The 19,560-nt window shown below is 40.3% G+C and overlaps 1 protein-coding gene across 1 annotated transcript in view; it reads left to right on the forward strand.

The window, feature by feature from the left end:
* cunh3orf38 (chromosome unknown C3orf38 homolog) overlaps window positions 1-563 on the forward strand; it is a 3,658-nt gene extending 3,095 nt beyond the window's left edge. Inside the window, exon 5 of the mRNA XM_020614436.1 lies at window positions 2-563. Coding sequence (XP_020470092.1) covers window positions 2-223 — 222 coding nt within the window. The 3' untranslated portion in view covers window positions 224-563. The remainder of the gene's footprint in view (window position 1) is intronic.
* Window positions 564-19,560: the final 18,997 nt, after the last annotated feature.

Genomic DNA, 19,560 nt, shown 5'->3' on the forward strand with positions numbered 1-19,560 from the left:
CTTGGTGCTGGTAGGTGTAGCCGGGACCATTCACAGAGGCACAATCTGGCTGGGCATTTTTGAGCAAATATTTGGCCTCATTCGCTCCCCACTGGAAGCTAACAGCTGGAAGATCAAGTTTATTAACCTGAAGATCAGAGGGCAGGATGCTGTGGGTGGGACAGAGGTGGCAGCGCCTGCCTTGACTTATACCGCCAAGGAACTGCAGTTTCTCTGCAGTTGATGACACTCTCTTTTACATTGGGGAAGGTTTGGCTGGGCATGCGTTCTGTTTACACATCACTTCAGGGCAGGCTGTGGAAACTTTACCGGCTGCATCTGTATCTAACAATGTAACACAAAGATCTCACTCAACTTGAGTTCCTATTCCTTTTTCTGCTTTCAAGAAAATGAATGCCTGCTTCTTCTTCTTGTGCAAACATTTTGCTTTAAACATACTGTACAATGATGCAAAGCATTTTGTGCTTTCATAGCTGCATTTTATAAGATAAAATGTAAATACAGAGATGGATGTGATCTTGTAAATATGTAGCATATCAAAAATAAAGGTTATAGTAACACTTGTGTAGATCTGTGCTCTGTATACTTTAACTACAGTGTCTTCAGAAGGTATTCAGACCCTTTCACTTCCTGCACACTGTTGTGTTAAGGATTAAGTTTTACATGGCTAAAGCAACGATCCCTCTAGTCTGCACTCAGTTATCAGTTATCTGGTGTGACATATAGCATACCCGTCTCTTTATGCTAAACAATTCTCATCATATTTTACACAGAGAGAATAATGCAGCTTTGTTTTCTGTGCATGTTCTACAACCTGGGGTGTAGTGTGATTTGGCACAAAATTTTTACGATGGATGTAGGGCTCAAGTAAAACAGACTGTATATTATATTGCATAATTGTACCTGATTATATGGAATCAAGATGCTGTGCAGTCTCATGGCTCAGAGTTAACTCTGCAACATAACCAATGCTCTAGCTCAAAGTCCTGAGAAGATATCTGTATATGCTGTTGTCAAGAAGAACGTTCTTTAATTTTTTTTATCAGTTTCTATAGTATATCGTAATGAGTCTCTGTGTGACTGCCACCCTTCGTATGCCACCAGGGGGCGAAGGCGTGTACTTTGAGAGAGCACCAAGATCAGCCACCTTGACAGAAACAGTATCCTGGTAGCTCTGTCAGTAGTTTTCTAAATGTATGAACAGATGACGATATCATTTTCAAGGCCAGGACTGATATATTTGAATTGACAGGGCTGGTGCTACTATTCAGTGTCCATGAATGTCATCATTTCTGTGCCCTTTAGGAACGTTTGATTGCAGGTGTCATTACAGACGAACAACCTTCCACACCAATGTTCATTATATTAAATATGACCTTTTGATTTTTTTTGTTTTTGCTGGGAGGACCTAGTGGTGTAATCAGATACTGGATCAGCCCCATTATGAATTTAGCATTGTGCTGTTAGCACTGAAGGCACCAGCAGGTCTTGTTGCAGTACTGAGAGGGGTACAGTATGTTAAGCTTACAGGACAAATATAAGGAAGGTCACAGTGATGAAATGTTAGGGAAGGTTCCTGCCTCTATCATTGTATCATTGTATTAAATCAGCTGAGCTGCAACCAATGAGAGGCCTTCACCGACTCCATCAGTTTTGCAAATATGAGCTTTAGCTCCATAGCAGCTTTTCCTCTCTCACTGGTATTTGTAGCTACATTTCAGCTGCACAATACAGCATTTTACAGATATATGGTGTAATATGCCCCATTAATGCAGCAAAACAAAATAATTCATCTACACTGCATTTCACACGCTCCAAATGGAGTCCTTATTAATGAGGCGGATCTGGTTTTTCTATTGATTCTACTATGTCATCCTAGTCAGGCCATACAGTGTCAGTATGACCCCGTGGTTTCAGTGTGAAATTATTCTTGGCAGCTGTTTTCAAAGGCCCCTAAAATGGTTAATATCTGTGACTGTATGGGTCAGAACTGCGTGGCCCTCTGTGCTTCACTGGATCATAGTTGTGAGGGGAAACCACTACAGCCACTCATCTCAGTGTGTTCACCCCTCAGAAGGCATAATATCAAGCTGTTCGCCTTCTGCCGTTATGGCACTTGGCTTCTCTGTGTTTTAATAAGTGGTTAGGTCACAGCCACACCTCTGAAGCACAGGTTCAACAACATACTGGTGTCTGGTGTTGGTGTTGTTTTTTTTTTCTTTTCTCTCTTGTAATATGTGCTTCTCATAAAATATATGCTAAAACGTAGATCCATGGCTCTGAAATAGTTTGGTGGAGGTGAACCATGGAGGCTGCTACTTTAATTGTTAATCTTTTTTTTTTCCCCACGTTTTACTTTGTGACTACATGTTAATTTTACTCTTAGATGGAGCCTCACTGGTCATCAAAGAGCACTTTACTAAATCCTTCATGCTACAGTCATTTTTCTCTGTCTGCTGCTGGTGAGCCATGCTCCTGGTAGGTTGTGTATAGCAGTAATTCTTAAAATGGGTCTCAGGGACAACCAGGGTCTTCTTTGAAATTTCAAAGCCCTTGAAATGATTGTCAGCTTTTTAGTTTAATCTTGATTAGATTTTCAACTTGCTAATAAAATAGAAATTTACTCAATACTGTCTTAATTTTTTAAAATAAATAATACAACGAACATTATGCTTATATTTATTTTTCTTGGTCAACGTAACTTGACCTGATGACAACCAGAAGAGGGCAGACAAGCTACATCAGAGAGAGGGAAGGTGTTCTGACAGCCCAAGACAGAGAAAAGAAATCCTTCAACATGTTACTTGAGGAAACACATCAGTTTCTATGAGCAATCTGATGTTACCAGACTATTTTTATCTGGCCACAGCCACGAGGAAATCTAAATATTCCAAGTCTGAATTGTCTTTCTTTAAAGCAATGTGGTTCTAAAATGGGAGACATGTTGCTTTTCATAGACACAATAGCCGGTATTTCAAAATTTACTGATGTATCAGTAATTTATCTGTACCAGTGAAAGCATCAGAGAGAGTTCTTACACAATTCCCCATGCAGTCTGCACTCTGGACAGTGAAGAACAGGGTTTATGAATGAGAAGAGAATCAGTCATTAGGCAGTGATATTTTCCCTGCTGACAAATCACATTAGAACAGAGTTCAACCAATTTTTGAATGATTTGCTTTGTCATGTTGTTGGACTTGCCCTACAGCCCAGTAGTGTTCATAAACCAGTACACACCCATAGAGGAGGAAACGAGGTCAGCAGTGTTTGGCATTAGCGTTGAAGCAATAATCCACAATTCTGCAACCTTATACTTAACTTTTTGATGAGGAGTGAGTTATATCTTTACTTTATTTTGGGTCATACAGGCTTATTGCAAAGTTATTTATCAAGAATTGAACTGTTTGACCACTGTACTTCTACACAATGATCCTTACATTGTATGTAGATATTTTGAATGATGTTTTGAACATCCAAACATCTTTTTTTAAGTATCTAAAGAGAAAGACATGTTATCAGAGCATCTCCTTTAGTCACAAAGTAGTGGCCATTTCCTGAAAGCTCTACTTAGACTCAAGATGCAAGTAAGATTTCCATTTTAAGAACATTACACAGAGAGGGAATGAGTTCAGCAGTATCTGTACAGTCAGGTTTGGTCTCTTGCTTTTTTGACCTTACATGACCCTTGTTAGGAGCAGGCCCGAGCCTTTATTTTCTGTTTGCTTCACAGATGCTCGATTACTGTAAAAGCTATACTGTAGCATCTCTCTTTATTATATCCTCCAATGTCTGAGCTGACATCAGTTTTCCGTTTCAACACAAATTGGTTTGGATCGACGAGGCAACCGTCACAGTTCATATCAGCCCCTCTCTTGGCCTGGCGGTGTATCCTTACACATGCATCATTATCTCAAATAAACAGTGGAAATGCGAGACTGCTGTGAGAATGAAGGCTCTTCAAGTCAACAAAGCGAGGGCTGAGTGAAAAGATCCTGGGCGGTGCCACTCTCGTTTAGTGTCAATTAAAGAAAACAACAAGCAGAGCTGTTTCTGACAGCAGCTGGGTCTAATGTGTTTATTTATTCTGAAGCAAATATGCATGCTTGAAGGAATGCATGCATCCAAGGATGATTCAATCAGAAAAACATGGAGGGAACACAAGGGCAGCAAAAACATTCCCTCACATTGAGATGTACTTCAGTTGAGCTTGCACACAATACCCTCCCCATCTCTCTCTCGCCCTCTTTATACTTTTCTGTCTCTCTCTCTCTCTCTCTCACACATAGTAGCTTCACTGTGCAGATTTGCCCAGTCCCTTTCGTATGCAGTGCAGGGGCCCCAATGAGGGCCTTCCCCTGGCTCTCCAAACTAAAGACTGTGTTATCTGAGCGCTGCCAGGAGGTTGTCAGCTCGTATTGGGCAGGGCTGACCGAGTGGCCGGTTGGTAGATGCCTGTCAATGCCAGGCTCCCAGCACCATCCCTCTGTGGACATCTGCTGTGTGTGGAAAGCTGCACAGTCTGTCTGTGGTTGTATCTTAATCCTCCATCTCTTCAGCTCCAGCCATGCCTGGCCGAGCAAACCAGCAGCTCTGCTTGCCTTGCTTGTATTAATTGCCCTTGCCTGGCTCGCTGTTTGCGTCTGATTATACTCATTAATTTCAATTCCCCGGGAAGCCATCACCACTGTAGCTGCCTTTTAGACAGGCACACACACACACACACACACACAAACAGACATGCACTTATTCTCACATGCAGTACATGCATGGACAGGCATAAATGCATATTTATACTTTTCGTTTTAGGTTTAGTGTGAAATATTCAACATTGATTAAATTGATTTCTTTGTCTGAGCATGTTCTCCTTATTTGACATGCCCATAACCCTGCAATTATGATTCAAAACAAGGGAGAGACAGCAATAGAATAAACAGAGATAGTTACAGAATAAAGAATCAGAAGAAGAATCAACTTTATTGGTCAGGTGTGTAGGACACAAGGAATTTGACTCTGGTAAAGCGGCTCTCAATGTGCATGTACATTTACATTTACATTTCTAATTAAATTTAGAATAAATTTATTTGAGTAGTGCCCACAATATTACTCTCCATATTTATCATCTTAAGTATTGTTTAAATGTATTTAATATATTATAAAAACTAGATTATGGGTTATTTATTTAACTGCTGATTTGTATCATTAGCATTCAGTGAAACTTTTATTTCAAACTGTTTATTGTGTCTGAGGCTGTTTTAACCTCAACCAAGGAGGTTATGTTTTTGGCTCTGTGTGTATATGTGTTTGTTTGTTGGTTAGCAGGATTACAGACAAACTTCTGGATGGATCATCGGCATATTCAGGGCAGGCATTACAGGGGACCAACCCTAGAAGTGATTAGATTTTGGTAAAAAAAAAAAAAACTATCCCATCTATAACATCTATAATGAAGAAATAATGTAGATAGAACCCTGAAATGTTCAGGTAAGCTGCACAGTATAACTTGTAACAAATATGCAGAAGTACAGACAGGATTACAGAGGAATGTTTTGGAGATAATTAACAGTCCTACTCCCCTCCACCTCAGGGTGGAGGACAACACCGCTGATTCCCAGGGAAGATAATGCAAAGGGATGCTCTCAGAAGTGATACAACCTTTCACTCCACCAGCAGGTCAAGCATGGATCTTGGATGTTGGCCAGCCCAAACTGGTAATCAACAGTGTGGGCAGCGACAGTCAGTCTGTCATCAGTCCCCACACTGTTGCAGTCCTGCCAGTGGACGTGGTGATGCAGCACTGGGGTCTTGGCCCTTACATCCCCAGCAATGTCCCCAGCCACAGCCTGTCACGTGGAAGTGTCCTGGTCAAAATCTTCCATCATTAATAAAAAATTTAAAAAAAATCAGTCAATTATGCAAAATATTCAGTTAATGGAACCTCTTGTGTGTTGCATCACCATATTGCTCGGCAATTTGTTACTTAAAAATCATTTATAGAGTGGTGGAGTGTATGTTTGATGGGAGTGGACACTGTGGATGCAGCATGGTGTGAATGAACAGGTTTCAATATCAATATGTTATGCCAAATTATTACAGCTTTTTACAAAAAAAGTAATAAAAGAAAAAATTTAGTCCTCCTATTCAACTTCCAAGTCCGAATGCAGTCAATGCTCGAGTACCAGTCCAAGACCGAGTCATCAGGGCTCAAGTACTGAATATCTGGACTCGAATCTGAGTCATGGATTCAGAGATTGAGTTCTTAAACAGGTTTATTAAACTGATGTGTTAAGTGTAATTATTCCACTCCAAAGATTGGCACTTGGACTGATATTTATTGGTAAATAATCATTCATAATAATTACACCAAATTTCGGCTAGTTTGCCATAACTTCAATGAACTTGGTGCCCCTTTCTCGAGGTACGAATAAGAAATTCATATTCAAAAATGCTGCATCATCATACCCTAAAAGATGATGCGGATCAGATCCGGATCAAGGATTTTAGGACACATTTTATGTTGATCTGGATCTCATTTGCATGAATGAATATTGTGCCTTGGTGGAGGTACATGGGCTCTCTGAGTGCTCTTGTCTACATATGGTGAATATCATTAGCTACATGTACAGTAGCCACCCTCCTGTGATCACATGCTCTGATGCAAACAGACCCTCTGTGTCATCAGTGGCCATTTATATGTCATTAGTGGCTGTGCTCTGCGTCTGTGTTCTACCTTGGTTGCTTTCTCTTTGTAAGGCAAGAGACAAAAAAAAGTTGTTCTGACCTGCTGTTAGCGCAGCAGTGCAACAGACTTAAATTTTTTTTTTCCAGGTTATGCCAAAGCATGTTATTACCTGTGACTCATTAAACATTCAGAACACTTTTTACTGAGCAGTTCTATCTAACTTAGTCAAATACATCAGCTTGGTGGCAATACCCAGAGATTTTAAAACATGGACCTAACTGTGAGAGTGCGGTGTATTTATCCACAATACACAAACATATCAGACAATTTAAACATATAATGCAGGAACACTGACAGCTTATCCAGAATAATAGTAGATTCACATACAATTTCAAAATGTGTGGTTAACAGACTGTCTATCTTCCACTGTGTATTATCCCTCAGCTTGTAGCTTTCAGCCCTTTTAAGTTGAGTGTTGTGCCAATTGTGGCTGCTACACATCCTCTGCAACCACAAAGCTAATTTAAGGAACAGTAAAACCCTGCCACAGTACCAAGCTGTGTGGCCTCTCAGCTTCTGTCACCCTCTCACCTCAGAACCTGGGATTTTCAGGGAAATCATTTCTTCTAGACTGAGTCATTAGACAACTGTACCCTGAATTCCCTCATGGAGGCATTGCCCTGATGGTCACAACCCTGGGCTGTAATTTGACAGCCAGGCACAAATAAAAAAAACCCCTGAAGCTTGACAACTTCCTTACTGAGCCCATGTAACCCAATTAGCGAACCAGTCCTCAGTCGGAGAAAATGAAAACATTCCGGACTCAGATTCCCAAGATGGCTGTATTCGTTTATTAAACCCATTGCTTGTTCCACCCCCTTCCTGAGATTTTCTAGGACTGACTTTAATGGTTCACCAAGGAGACACTCAACAACTCAATGTCATGCCAGCGGGTTGCAAATGTACTGTACTCCTGGCTGTGCTGAATCCTGCAGACAAACTAGAGTACTTCCCATCATTATGTTAACCTGCTGCTCTATTTTTAAAGGACACCCTGATAATGAGCACAGATTGCATCAGCTCCGGGGGGTGCTAAAAGTCTACATTACCCAGTGGGCTGTGGGGCTGTGGGGCTGAAGACGCTGGAGGGTGAAGGCAAAGGCAAAGAGAAGATTTTGTGTTCTAGAAGGTCATATTGATTGATAAAGCACCCTGTGGACTGGGTTGTGGATTGCTCACCCCCCATAATTTGTTTGTTTCGGGATACCAGACTGCTGCCTGCAGGCCCTGAGCAACATAGCCAGGCAGAGAAAGAGAGTGAAATCAATGACTGTCTCACACAGTGCTCATATACTGTAGGTTCCTCCCAATTATCTGAAGTGGATCCCATGGCATCTCGGTTTGCACCTACCTCCACTGAAGAAAAAATAAAATAGCATGATATGTTAAAGACAAGAGAGTTCAGGGAGCATTCGCAAGCAGCTTCTGCACTACAGCAGCAATCGATGACTGAAGAAAGTTGATTTGTTTTTCAAAGGTTAAAGCATCTTGATATAAAGCCACTCGCAGACGGAAAAAAAAATCCGCAAATTTCCTTCTGTGAAAAATGAGAATGATGAGTAAAGAATGAGAGGAAGACTACATTTGCCTTTTGAGACCATCTCCCTTGTGTCTTCTCTCTCTTGTGGACTTCTGACAAAACTAGATAAGCATCCTCACCGCTGACAGCCAAATGTCCTCATCCATCCTCATCCAAGAGGCCCACAGGCATCATCAGGCCCATCTAGATTTCCCCTGATGAAACTGGGGGTATCCCTGTGGAGCCTCTGTCAATATGTCATCATCATCAGAGCTGCCAGTTGGCAGCAAAGTGTAGGAACCCTCTGCAGATGTGTCAGCAAAATAGCCTTCATTTTATTATCGCCTTTCCACTGAATATTCACTGTAGTATACAAGCTTCTTTTCTCTATTCACCAGTGATAACTCAAGGAGCCCATCATGTATTTCCTATTCCTATCATGGAGAGACGCTTTATTTGCGATGATGAAAAGAGACATGGGGGTGTGTTAGTTTTGTGCAAGAAGGGGACTTTTAGCCAAATGGAGCCGTATAAGCAGACGTAAGCACTTATGGTCCTACCTGGCTGTGCTGACAACACAATTTTAGCTGGTTTGGAGAGCAAACCGACAGTTTCATAGGATGATGCACGTTCGATACAAATGTCTTGTATGAATTATTTAGTTTTATCTTTGTGTGTGGTGCTGCATGGGGAAAATGAAAGGCTTTGGCTATAAAGAAAAATGTCATCTTTGTTACAGAAAAGACAGTTTTAAAAAAGCCTGTACTGAAGAACCAGTCTGCAGATTTCAAACCAGAAACAAATATGCTAATGTAGGCATTCAACCCTTCAGAGCAGCCTACTATCGTTTGCAATAATACAGTCATAAAGAATTTAGCAATATTTAGTCATTTAGACCAAAAAGTAAATTGTCAATATGATGCGCTGTGCTTAAAGCCAGTAAATCACGCCACAGACATCTGGAGAACAGGCTATAGGCAGTAAAACATTTCTGGGCTTGATATCATCAGGCTTCAGACAATAATTGTATATACTGCTTTTTGCAAGGGTCATAGAGAGAGTGACAGAGAGGAAACCAAAAAAAAGCAAATAAATAAAGAGGAGAGGCAGAGAGAGAACAAGTGAAGGTGGATTTCATCCCCATAGAGTGCCTAGCAGCATGCCCCTTCCTAGTAAATTACAGGAAATTGCAACTTTGCAGCTATAGTGATGAATTCATTCTGTGTCAGGGAGGAGCAGAACAAGTCTACACATGTTGCCTTGCCCTTCCCTTGGCTATAATGTAATGCACAGCTAATAGGGAACAAAATGACTCTGAGATTTCATTTCAGGAGCACTAGCGGTAATGGCAGAGATGATGACCATGACTGCATTACATGCAATCCGATTTTAAAACAAAGGATACATTTTGTTTATTTCCTATGAGCTCCTAATAAATAAAGTTTTGTCCTGACTTTGAACAAACACAAAGTAACTTTACAACAGGGGGTTATATAGGATTATGTTTGTATTGATTGTAACACACAGGATTATGGGTTAAGAGAGTGTGAAGTTGCATGTGAGGGGATGTGTGACCTTTGGCAGAGGAATGTTTTTCATCCCTGCGTCATCCATCTTCATTTTCTCCTGGTGGTTGCGGTGCTGTACAGCATTAATTCAAACAGCTCAGTGTGTTTGTATAGCTCGCTCTATCGGACTAAACACACCCAGACTGCCTGAAATGACATCCATCAGTCAAACTTTGTTTCAATAGGGGATCAGGTTAAGTTCATGTTATAACTTATTGTAACTGAATTTTTAGGGATCTCTTTCTTCAGCTACATAAAAAGTGTAGACAGGGTTTTTATTTATTTTATTTTTGCCATCTTACACTGTTCTTCTATTTTGCTACTTTTAGATTTATTTGTTGAATTGTTTCACTTGTCAGTTTAATTTACACTTAAATGTAAAGTAAAGTTAAACTAACTTGTAGGAAGGATGCTACATATCAATTCTAAATAAATCCAAATATCAGAAGCAGCCTCGGTGTATAGGACTAGGGTTTCCTTAAAGTTGACAGCAAATTAACCAAGAGGGTTGATAAAACAAGTATTTAATATAACAAGACCAGCAACTAATAACAAATGCAGTAAGAGTTTAACCTGCAATGGATGTTCTAAAAAACTTGTAAATGTCACACTGTTGGTAGAACATAAGAACCTTTGGTTGCTGTGTTTTTTATTCTACTTTATTTGGCATAAAGTCTTTTGTCCTTTCTGTCTCTATAAATCCACAGAGTGAAAATCCAGCCTCTGGAGGACACTGATTGACATTTTATACAGTGCCTGCAGTTTAGTGGTATTGATGACATTCAATTTAACTGTATATCCCTTTAATAAGGGCATCGCCAGACACTGAGTCCCAGAGAAAGGAAGGGAGATACAAAAAAAGGTAGAATTATGTAATGTGCTTTTAGTTATTTTAAGATACTGGCTTATTTCACCTGACTTGGTAAACACAGTGTTTGGACAGTCTGGCTCTGTTTATTAGATCTGTAATAAAACTGTGATTGTGAGATAAAGTGCTTAATGACAGCTTCAGATTAAAATGATATTATTGGTATAACTGGAAGATATCACTATTGTACATCCTCTGCGATGAATAATACAGATAATTTAAGATACCATATATCTTATATATGGTATATCCATATATTTTTATATATTAAAAAGTGACTTTGTCCTCCTCTGACTTTTCAGTCAGGTCTGGGTTACAACAATCACTCCCAGTCAAGCTTCATTAATCCATCCACATCCCCAAAAACTAGACCAGTCACACAGAGCCCTGACTATCCACTTGTCCTTTATACAGATGGTACTGCAGTTTTTTTCTGTTTTTATACTTGGGTCAAATGCACAGAATAGCACTTAGTTTTTGTTATGAGAGCTGTCTATCTGCGTGGCCAATTACGCCAATAAATGGACTACAATGCACAATGTGTGATTGAACGTCTCTGCTGACACAGTAATGAGCAAAAGGGTTTTCAATGAGTTCGACAGTCTCTTGTGCCCAAACAACAGTGAAAGACTGCTTTAATAAATAAGACTCTTCATTGCCCTTTCCCTTCCCACTGCCTCGATAAATGCCATTGTGCACGCACTTAGTCTAGACGCTCGACCACACAAGGCGACACTGGTTGCCCCCCAGTCTGAGACACTGCCATCTGTGTGCACTTCTGAGTTTGTGTATACCAAGCTACTTACACGGAAGGAAAAAGCAAATCATATGGCACACATATGCATCACGTGGCTCTGATAGAAACTCAGAAGATGTGGACCCCCCCCACCCATGGGTACAAGGAATGGCAGACAGTGTCTCTGGCCTTGGCTACTGCTTTAATTAAAGCCCTAATGATAGTCTTTCAATTCAGAAGCAACTTATCATCGGAAATAATTGCTCTGCACTATTTAAGCACTGGCAGAACCTCAACCATCTGTTCTGCTAAGAACACATTCTGATCATTCTTTATAGAGCACAAGTAGTTAACATACAGTGTTTATATTCGGAGAGCCACATTATGTAAAACTGTTTAAACATGGTACATTAATGGGACACATCTGTGTTAGAGGCACTTGGATCAGCAACACAGTACATTAGCCAAAAATCCAGATAATTGTACATATTTGATGTGGTGATAGTTGTTATGGATTTTTCTTCTTTATGTCAAGTTTTCACAGCTTTTGTGTTGTGTGTGGTTGATAGGTTCTCATTAAAAGTCCTAAAGAAGTATCAGAACTGTGTGGGCAAAACCAACTATGTCACTTTCATTCATCCACACATCCAGTTTTGTGTCCCCCCCCCCAAGAACTCTAACTGATGTTGGTACAAATAAGTTCTTACACCTATTTATTTTACACCGTGGGATTCTGTAGCATTTTTCAGAAGGTAGTAATTATTATTCCGAATACACAACATGAGACGGGTCACACAGAATCCTCTTTGCCTGCTTAAGTACACACTGTTCATAAACATCCTGGAGGTTATAGTCATTTTTCTTACCAGTCATTTTCATAGCAGTCTGCATGATTGTTGCCAGCCTTGATTTTAGTTTTACCGAAAAGTTACCAAACCAAGCTGTAATTCCATATTTGATTATACTCTCCAGAACGGCTCCATGAAACAGAAGCATGATTTTTTTGGTCAACACCATAATACCTTAGTCTGCGTAGGAAATATGGTCTGTGGTGTAGATGAGAACAAAGCCTGGGAAAACATTATGTATTTGAAAGTCTCCTCATCACAGGGAAGTTGTTAATTTCCACAGGCACCATTTACAAAGAAGGTTTTAGTATAGTTTCCTTGATGTTTGATTTATTGATATAAACTAAATTATTTACAACAGTTTTCACACTTTCATTAGTGTTTTACTTTTTGTGCACACTACAATGAGATTTACTTCCCACAAATCAATCTAAGGTCAACTAAGGAGCACTTAGGGATTATTTACTACCTCTGAGGCACAGTTGTAGTCTGTCTGACAGAAAGCTGATGTAATTCTTCTCCATGTTGGGTGCCTCCAGTGCTCTGTTAATAGAAAAAGCTTTGGCACAGCAAAGTGATGAGAGCAGCTTGCAGCCACTGATGTAAATCCTGACTCTGTTTGCTGAGAGTTCCTGATCAAAGCACTGACGGAGAGATGGGAGATACATGCAATGAAAAGGAAGTTGCAGAGTTGCAAACTATAGCTGAGTCACTCTAGGTGTGTTTGTATGTGTGATGTGCTTTGGGGTTAATAGTCTGAGTGTGTGTGTGGGAGTTTAATGTGAGGGTCTAATGGTCGCATTAAGCTCAAGTCAATTATAATGTTTTGATTTTTCATGTATTCTGTATTCGTATTAGAGCGATTCACTTGCCTGGATCTCTTTAATATGCCTGTACAGTTAAATAAGGTCCTGGTTCGGCTAAAAAAAACCCTATTTTAGAGTTTCTTTATAAACCTCTCTTTCATCCTGTATCTTATTCTCTTTGTCTTATTTTTGCTAATTTGTCTGGTCTCATTCAAGTTCACCCTGTGGCACAACACCCTCCTCCTTCTTCATTTTTTTTAATCTTTGTGTCTCTCCTGCCCCCAGCTGAAAGTGAAGTGAGGATGACACAAATAAAAAGAGGTTTTACTATTTGCAGTATTTGACAACCACTCCCTGTGGGGCTCTTAAATCATTCAAGCTTCATTAGCTGGCTATCTGTTATTGTTTTGCATCTCTCCTTTGAAGGGGATGACCAAGGTGAAGGACTGTGTGGCAATAATTAATTTTCCTGTAACACAATAGTGGCATTTTTTTTATCACCCTGAGCAGAGAAAGATTCAGCAAAGCAAACCTTTGGACCTAAACCACCCTGCCTGGCTGTTGGGAGTGGCCAGAACTCACAACCACAGCCAACACTGATATCAAAGTGGATCAGATATCGCATGATTGTTTTTCCTAGATGAACTATATAAGTATTTAGCTTGTGTAAACTTCAATGAATCACCAGCTGAACATGACAAAAGCCAAACTAAGCATGCAGACGATTCCTCCAGTCCACATGTGAAAGTGTTATCAAGCATCATTAATACTGAGGAATTAATCAAATGGATATTTAGGGAAATAAATCATAATGCTTGGAGGATAATGTAATATGTGAAGAACTGATTTTGAGAAAAAAAAAAGATCATAGTAGATTGCTTTGAAAGCAAAACATCATATGCTAAGATTAGGGAGAGTGGATATGCATGTTTAAGAATACTGTAGCCTACGGTAACTGCTTTTACTTAAAAGACATGTTTTTGGATTGCACTGTCACTTTTCTTTACCCATACCTTTCTGTGTGTCTCACCCAGCCTGGCTCCTCCCCAGGTGCCTAGGATGCTCACTCTCTTTGGGATTGCCTCCCACAGCTTAGAGAAGCAGCTGTGCACTGCATGTTTACAAAGGTGGTGAAGTTAACATTTGTGTGGGACACAAGCCACACAAAGGTGAAATGTATGCCTTATTGAAAGTGTTGTCAAAGAGCTTGTGTCAGTTTTATAAGAGAAGACACTTCAACGATGAAGACGTACTGCTTGGTTTCACAAATGTACATATTATGAAGCTTTTCACTTCTGAGAGAGATTGGGGCACTGCTGCTCTCAGCTTAACTTTCTAAACTTAGTTTCATTCTTAGACATCCCAAACAGAGCTAGAAGTGTGTCAGACAGTCATGTCATTGTGTCAGACTGAATGAGATACTGTTTACCAGCAGAGTCCAGAGCAGTAACGTTCAACAAGTGAATTCGGACTAATTTCATATCAATTTCATAAAGGTTCCCTGAGCTTAAATCGCTCTGATGTCCTCTGATCATTTATCATTGTGTTGCTCAGATTCACATGTATGCTGTTTATGGGATTTGACATACAGTATATTGCAACCACCAGCCTCCGTGGCTGGCCCCTAACCAATGTATCATGACAGGCAATTGACTCAGTGTGATGTCTTCTGTTGCTCCTGCTAAACTGTAGAGATATGATCAGAGCTGGAGTGCAGATGTGAGCCTGGGAAATGGTGGCAGTTCACTGGAGTTGAATAGTGCCCTGGAGAGGAGGAAGTGTAGTTTTTCTATCAGATGGAAGGATCAGAGGAGACGGATAATTTGGATATCTCATCTGCACTGATTAGTGGGACAGGACGGGGTTTGCCGATAAGGATCTGAGAGCTTCTTAGAAACTTTGTTCTGCTGTTAAGAAGCTGGGAAGTCTGTCTCAACACAGTGTCTTTTTTATTCTGTGTCAGCTGTCTCATTTAGTCTTTTCTTAATTTTGTCTCATCTCATGCAGTTTTCTCTATTCTTGATTTGTAGAAGAGCCAGCAAAGGTACAGAGAGAAAGAATGTCATTCAACAAATGTCACGACACGGTTCGCCGACCCAGGCAGCTATATGCCTCATCCCATCTAATTTGTTCTCATTTGACTCTTTGTGTGTCACATTTTGGTGCTCTCATACCAAAGCCACATCATCTTGCCTCACTCGTCGTCTCATATTTCATCTTTTCCTGTTTGGTCTTGGTTTCTGTTGCCTCGTCTCTTCTTATGTTGTCTCCCACATGTTGTCATGTCTTATATTTAATCCCTCCTTGTGCTGCTGCCACTTACTATTCAATTGTAGTTTCCTCAAATTATCACGTTTTTTCAGACCTTCGTAACTGCCACAGGGGATATACATTGTATTTGGTTTATGATGGTTTGATCCTGACAAAAGCAGCTGTAGGTGGAGATAAAGTGAGCGATGCTTCTTTGCAGTAACAGCCTGCATGCTCCCAGGGTCCTCAATCTGTTTCTGGTGGAGGATCACTTTTGGTACAACACTGTAAACACAGTGATTACAAATTAATTTTATTGTATTATTTTAAAAACAAAAGATTATAAAGTTCCATGAAAATAAACTGTATTGTGTAAACAAATAGAAACCCCCTGTATTTCACACACTGTTCTTGTCTCATCTTGAGTCCTGTTTTCTCATTTTATCTCATCTCTGATTTAATTTCTTTGTTGTCTTTTTTGTTATTGTGCTTTGTTTTTCCTGTCACTACCTCTTCATGTTGCTTGTTCAGTGGTTTGAGACAAAACCAAACATATTGTGGATCCTAAAGCCAATCAGCCAGAAACAGATCTGGAATAATTCAGTGTTTATCTGCATTTTTTAAATATGGAGACGTTCCGTCAGACTTTAAAAACTTCCAAATGTTTGAAACATTCATCTCATTAAAATTCATCAGAACTTGGACCGGCTCTTTCTGTAGAAATTAATTTTGTTTCATGGCTTTGCTTGATAACAAATTAAAGTGCAAGCAGTTTTAGTCCATCGTTTTCATATTGACATGTCAGTGGAAACTGTGACGCTGTTACAAAGACAGGTTAACGTTACATCTCATAAGGAATGATAACAGAGAATGTGTACATATAAATGCCCAAACGACCTGTTCCTCTCCTTCTCACAGACACACACACTACTATTCAAGGCATAATCATCTCTTTCTACCTCATGAGCCCTCCATATTCTTCCATCAAATTCTTTATGTAAATCACCTTCTATTGTCAAGGCCACCTGGGGACTAATGTGACAAACCTTCTCATTCTCTTTATCACAGTAATTAACAGCTTCATCTGTACGACTGCACACACACACACACAGACACACACACACCTTGTGTGAGCCAAAATCCTCTTTTTTTTCTTCACCCATTTTTGTTTCCTGTAATGCTCATACTTGTCAGCCTCATCATTATCCTGTCATGTTGGCCCTGTCAGATCTCATCACAGACTGCTAAATTACTGCTGAAAGCAGATGACACAGTGTGACTTTGTGTGCTTACCTTCCTGTGTGTTGGCTTGTCTGGTATGTGTGCATCTGTACACATGGGACTTAGATGATTATGTTAGTGTATAGTGTTGCTGTGTGCTGTCACCACAGTCAGCTGAATGTGAAACTTTTCCACTCTGGTCCTGGTGACTCTAATAGCTGTATTATGTAAATGCCGATGAATCATAATGTATGAATATTAACTGGTGCAGATTTTCCCAAGTGTATCTTCTTTCGATAACAGTGGTGGGCTGTGGTAGAGGCCACGGAGACAGTTGTGTAAAAGAGATATCAAGCTCTGTGCATACCCTCGTGTGCACAAGGACATGGACAAGGGGTGCACACTCATTCCTATTCATGCTTCAAATTGAGGATCTGCCTTTTATGCAGACCATCCCTGGAGACATGGGGAGAGGATGAAATTACATCACTCGGGGCTGTATGGTATGTAAGTGAAATCACATACCAACACTGTATTTGCACAGTTAAGGCAAACCAGTCAGATGCATATAAATAAGCACTGAAATTAGCCAACTGCAGTTATAAAATAATTACACTAGTAACACTGCAATCCACTGGGAGGACTATTACTCTAAAACTATGATCTTTTACTCAGCAATGAGGTAGGAAGGACTTTGCTGTGTATAATGGTGAGTTGTGCATTTAAGATCATCAGGAAGTTGGTTCTATCTGTGAGCAGCATAGTAGCTAAAAGCACCTTCACCCTGTTTGGTTCTGACCTGAGGTTTCTACCAGATGACTCCTTCCTAAGCATCTCTGCTGGTTTTTTTCCTTCAAAGAGATACAAAAGTTTGGCCCCAAATTAGTGAGTAGTTTGTAAACCACGCTTTAAATCTTATTCTCTTTGTAACTGGTAGCCAGTGTAAAGATTTATGAGCAGAAGTGATGTGTTCAGTTCTCCTGGTTGTTGTTATACATACACCAGCAGACAAGCAGTGAGATTTGTGGTGGAGAGAGTCAATGGACATAAATGAGGAAAAAAAGTCATGGAGCAATGACCAAACACATTTTGGGGCTGACTAAGCACTACACAGGGCAGTATAGGCACAGATAGAAAACCTTTTGGCAGATAAGCAAGCACAGATGATCAAATACAGGGTGTTGAGATGCTACTGAGGTCGGCACGTATGACAAGTCTGTGCTATTGATGTCACAGCAGCTACAATATATCTTAAATCTTATATCATGTTTCTGTGCATCAGATAAAATGTAACTGGATTTAATTTACTGAGCTGTATGTTTTGGATTACTGCAGGACTGCAACAGAAAGCAAATCGGGAAGCTTTCTAAGCAAATTATGAAGCCAATATTTATCCACTCATGTTCAGTTTTCATTAAGGAAGTGAAATCTTCACATCACTGACCTAATCAGCACATTCAGGTCATGTGGTGACTTGAAAACAAACACTTCAGAAAGTTGTTGATGTATGGTTATTTCAGCCTCCACATTCTAAATGAGGGTTGGGATTCAGAGCTGTGCCTGTTCAGTTGTTACTAATGAGTAACTTTTATAGACCAGTTGCCACTTCGGTTGGAGAGATTCAGGAAAATGAGAACTCGTGCAGAACAATGTGTACTGAGCCGAGCTGTGCGAGCTGCAGCAGCTTTTCACAGAAAATCGATTTTTACATAAATTGTATCAAATGTTTTGTCTCTGAGGCTGAATGGAAGTAGCCCCCTATGTACTACAAGGATGCCTGCCAGTCATTTCACTTTGATGGTTGACCGTACTGGAATAGCCATTATATCAAACTGCAGGAATTTTCATCCAAGGCAACTAGCCAGGTTTTGCTCTCAGCTAACATTACCATTGTTGGAAAATGTATGACCTTTGGCTAGTGTTAATTCCTGGTCAGTCGTACATATTGCAGCCCCCATATAAAACTGCATTTTACAAGTTTAAATGTTTCTTCCTGTATGGAAAACCGATCATTTGGTGTAGCTGGCCTCTGTCTTTTCTTTCAGTTGATTTTGGGGTGGTGAAACACAGTCTCTAGGATGATGATGTTGGTTAGAGCCACAAGGTCATTTGTTGAAACTTGGTCATCCATGGGCACATCTGTTTTCCAATGCAGGGTTCAACTGGTCTCAGTCTGTGCAGCAAAGACTTAATTCCTCAGTCAGCAGAGGACAGCAGCGACTGCAGTAAGTTGCCCGAGGTATTTTGTCCTTTGGGACAGTCACTGTCACTTTCTGTCTTGGTCTCCATTATTTGTTCTCCATTATGGGCTTTAACACTCTGTATGCTTATTTCCCTGAAATCCTACAATTCAGGTGGTGAGTAGGATGGTTAACATTTATAGGAATTACACCAGGTTGAAATATACTCCACCAGAATTTGCCTTTAACCAATTAAACAACTATAACGTAACATACCTTAACTTTACAAACTATTTCATAGGATAACCATTCAAAAACAGTGACAGTCAAAATGTGGCAGATAAAGATGTGACAGTTGAAACATTACTCTATATTAACATTCTGTCTGATATGCAGAAAACCCCCCCGGCAGCATTAGCCGTCCCTGTCTCTCTCTCTCCCTGCTCTCTCCTCAACCTCTTTTTTCAGTATGTTTGGGTCGTGATGCTTCTGCGGCTGGTACCAGTTCCCAGCAGCCAAAACATGAATTTGTCAGCGCATTCACTGCTCTCATGAAAACTAATGGAAAGAAATGAACTGTGCCCACTCAAGGGGTTGATTGTGACAGCTGGTGAATTGGTGGAGTGTGAGAGTGGTGGGGGAGTGACTATGGGCTGGATGGCTGTTGATGGTGTGGCGTAATTAGCCGTGGTCCTGTTCACCTGCGTGCTGGCTGCGCGAATTTGGGCTATGCTGACTCAGTAAGCAAGCATTTACACGCAAATTGGTGTTATTTGATCCAGCTCGGTGTCAAGCACTTCCATTACATTCAAAATGGAAGGAGAG

The sequence above is a fragment of the Monopterus albus genome, unplaced genomic scaffold (assembly GCF_001952655.1).
Source record: "Monopterus albus unplaced genomic scaffold, M_albus_1.0 scaffold146.1, whole genome shotgun sequence".
Taxonomy (NCBI): domain Eukaryota; kingdom Metazoa; phylum Chordata; class Actinopteri; order Synbranchiformes; family Synbranchidae; genus Monopterus; species Monopterus albus.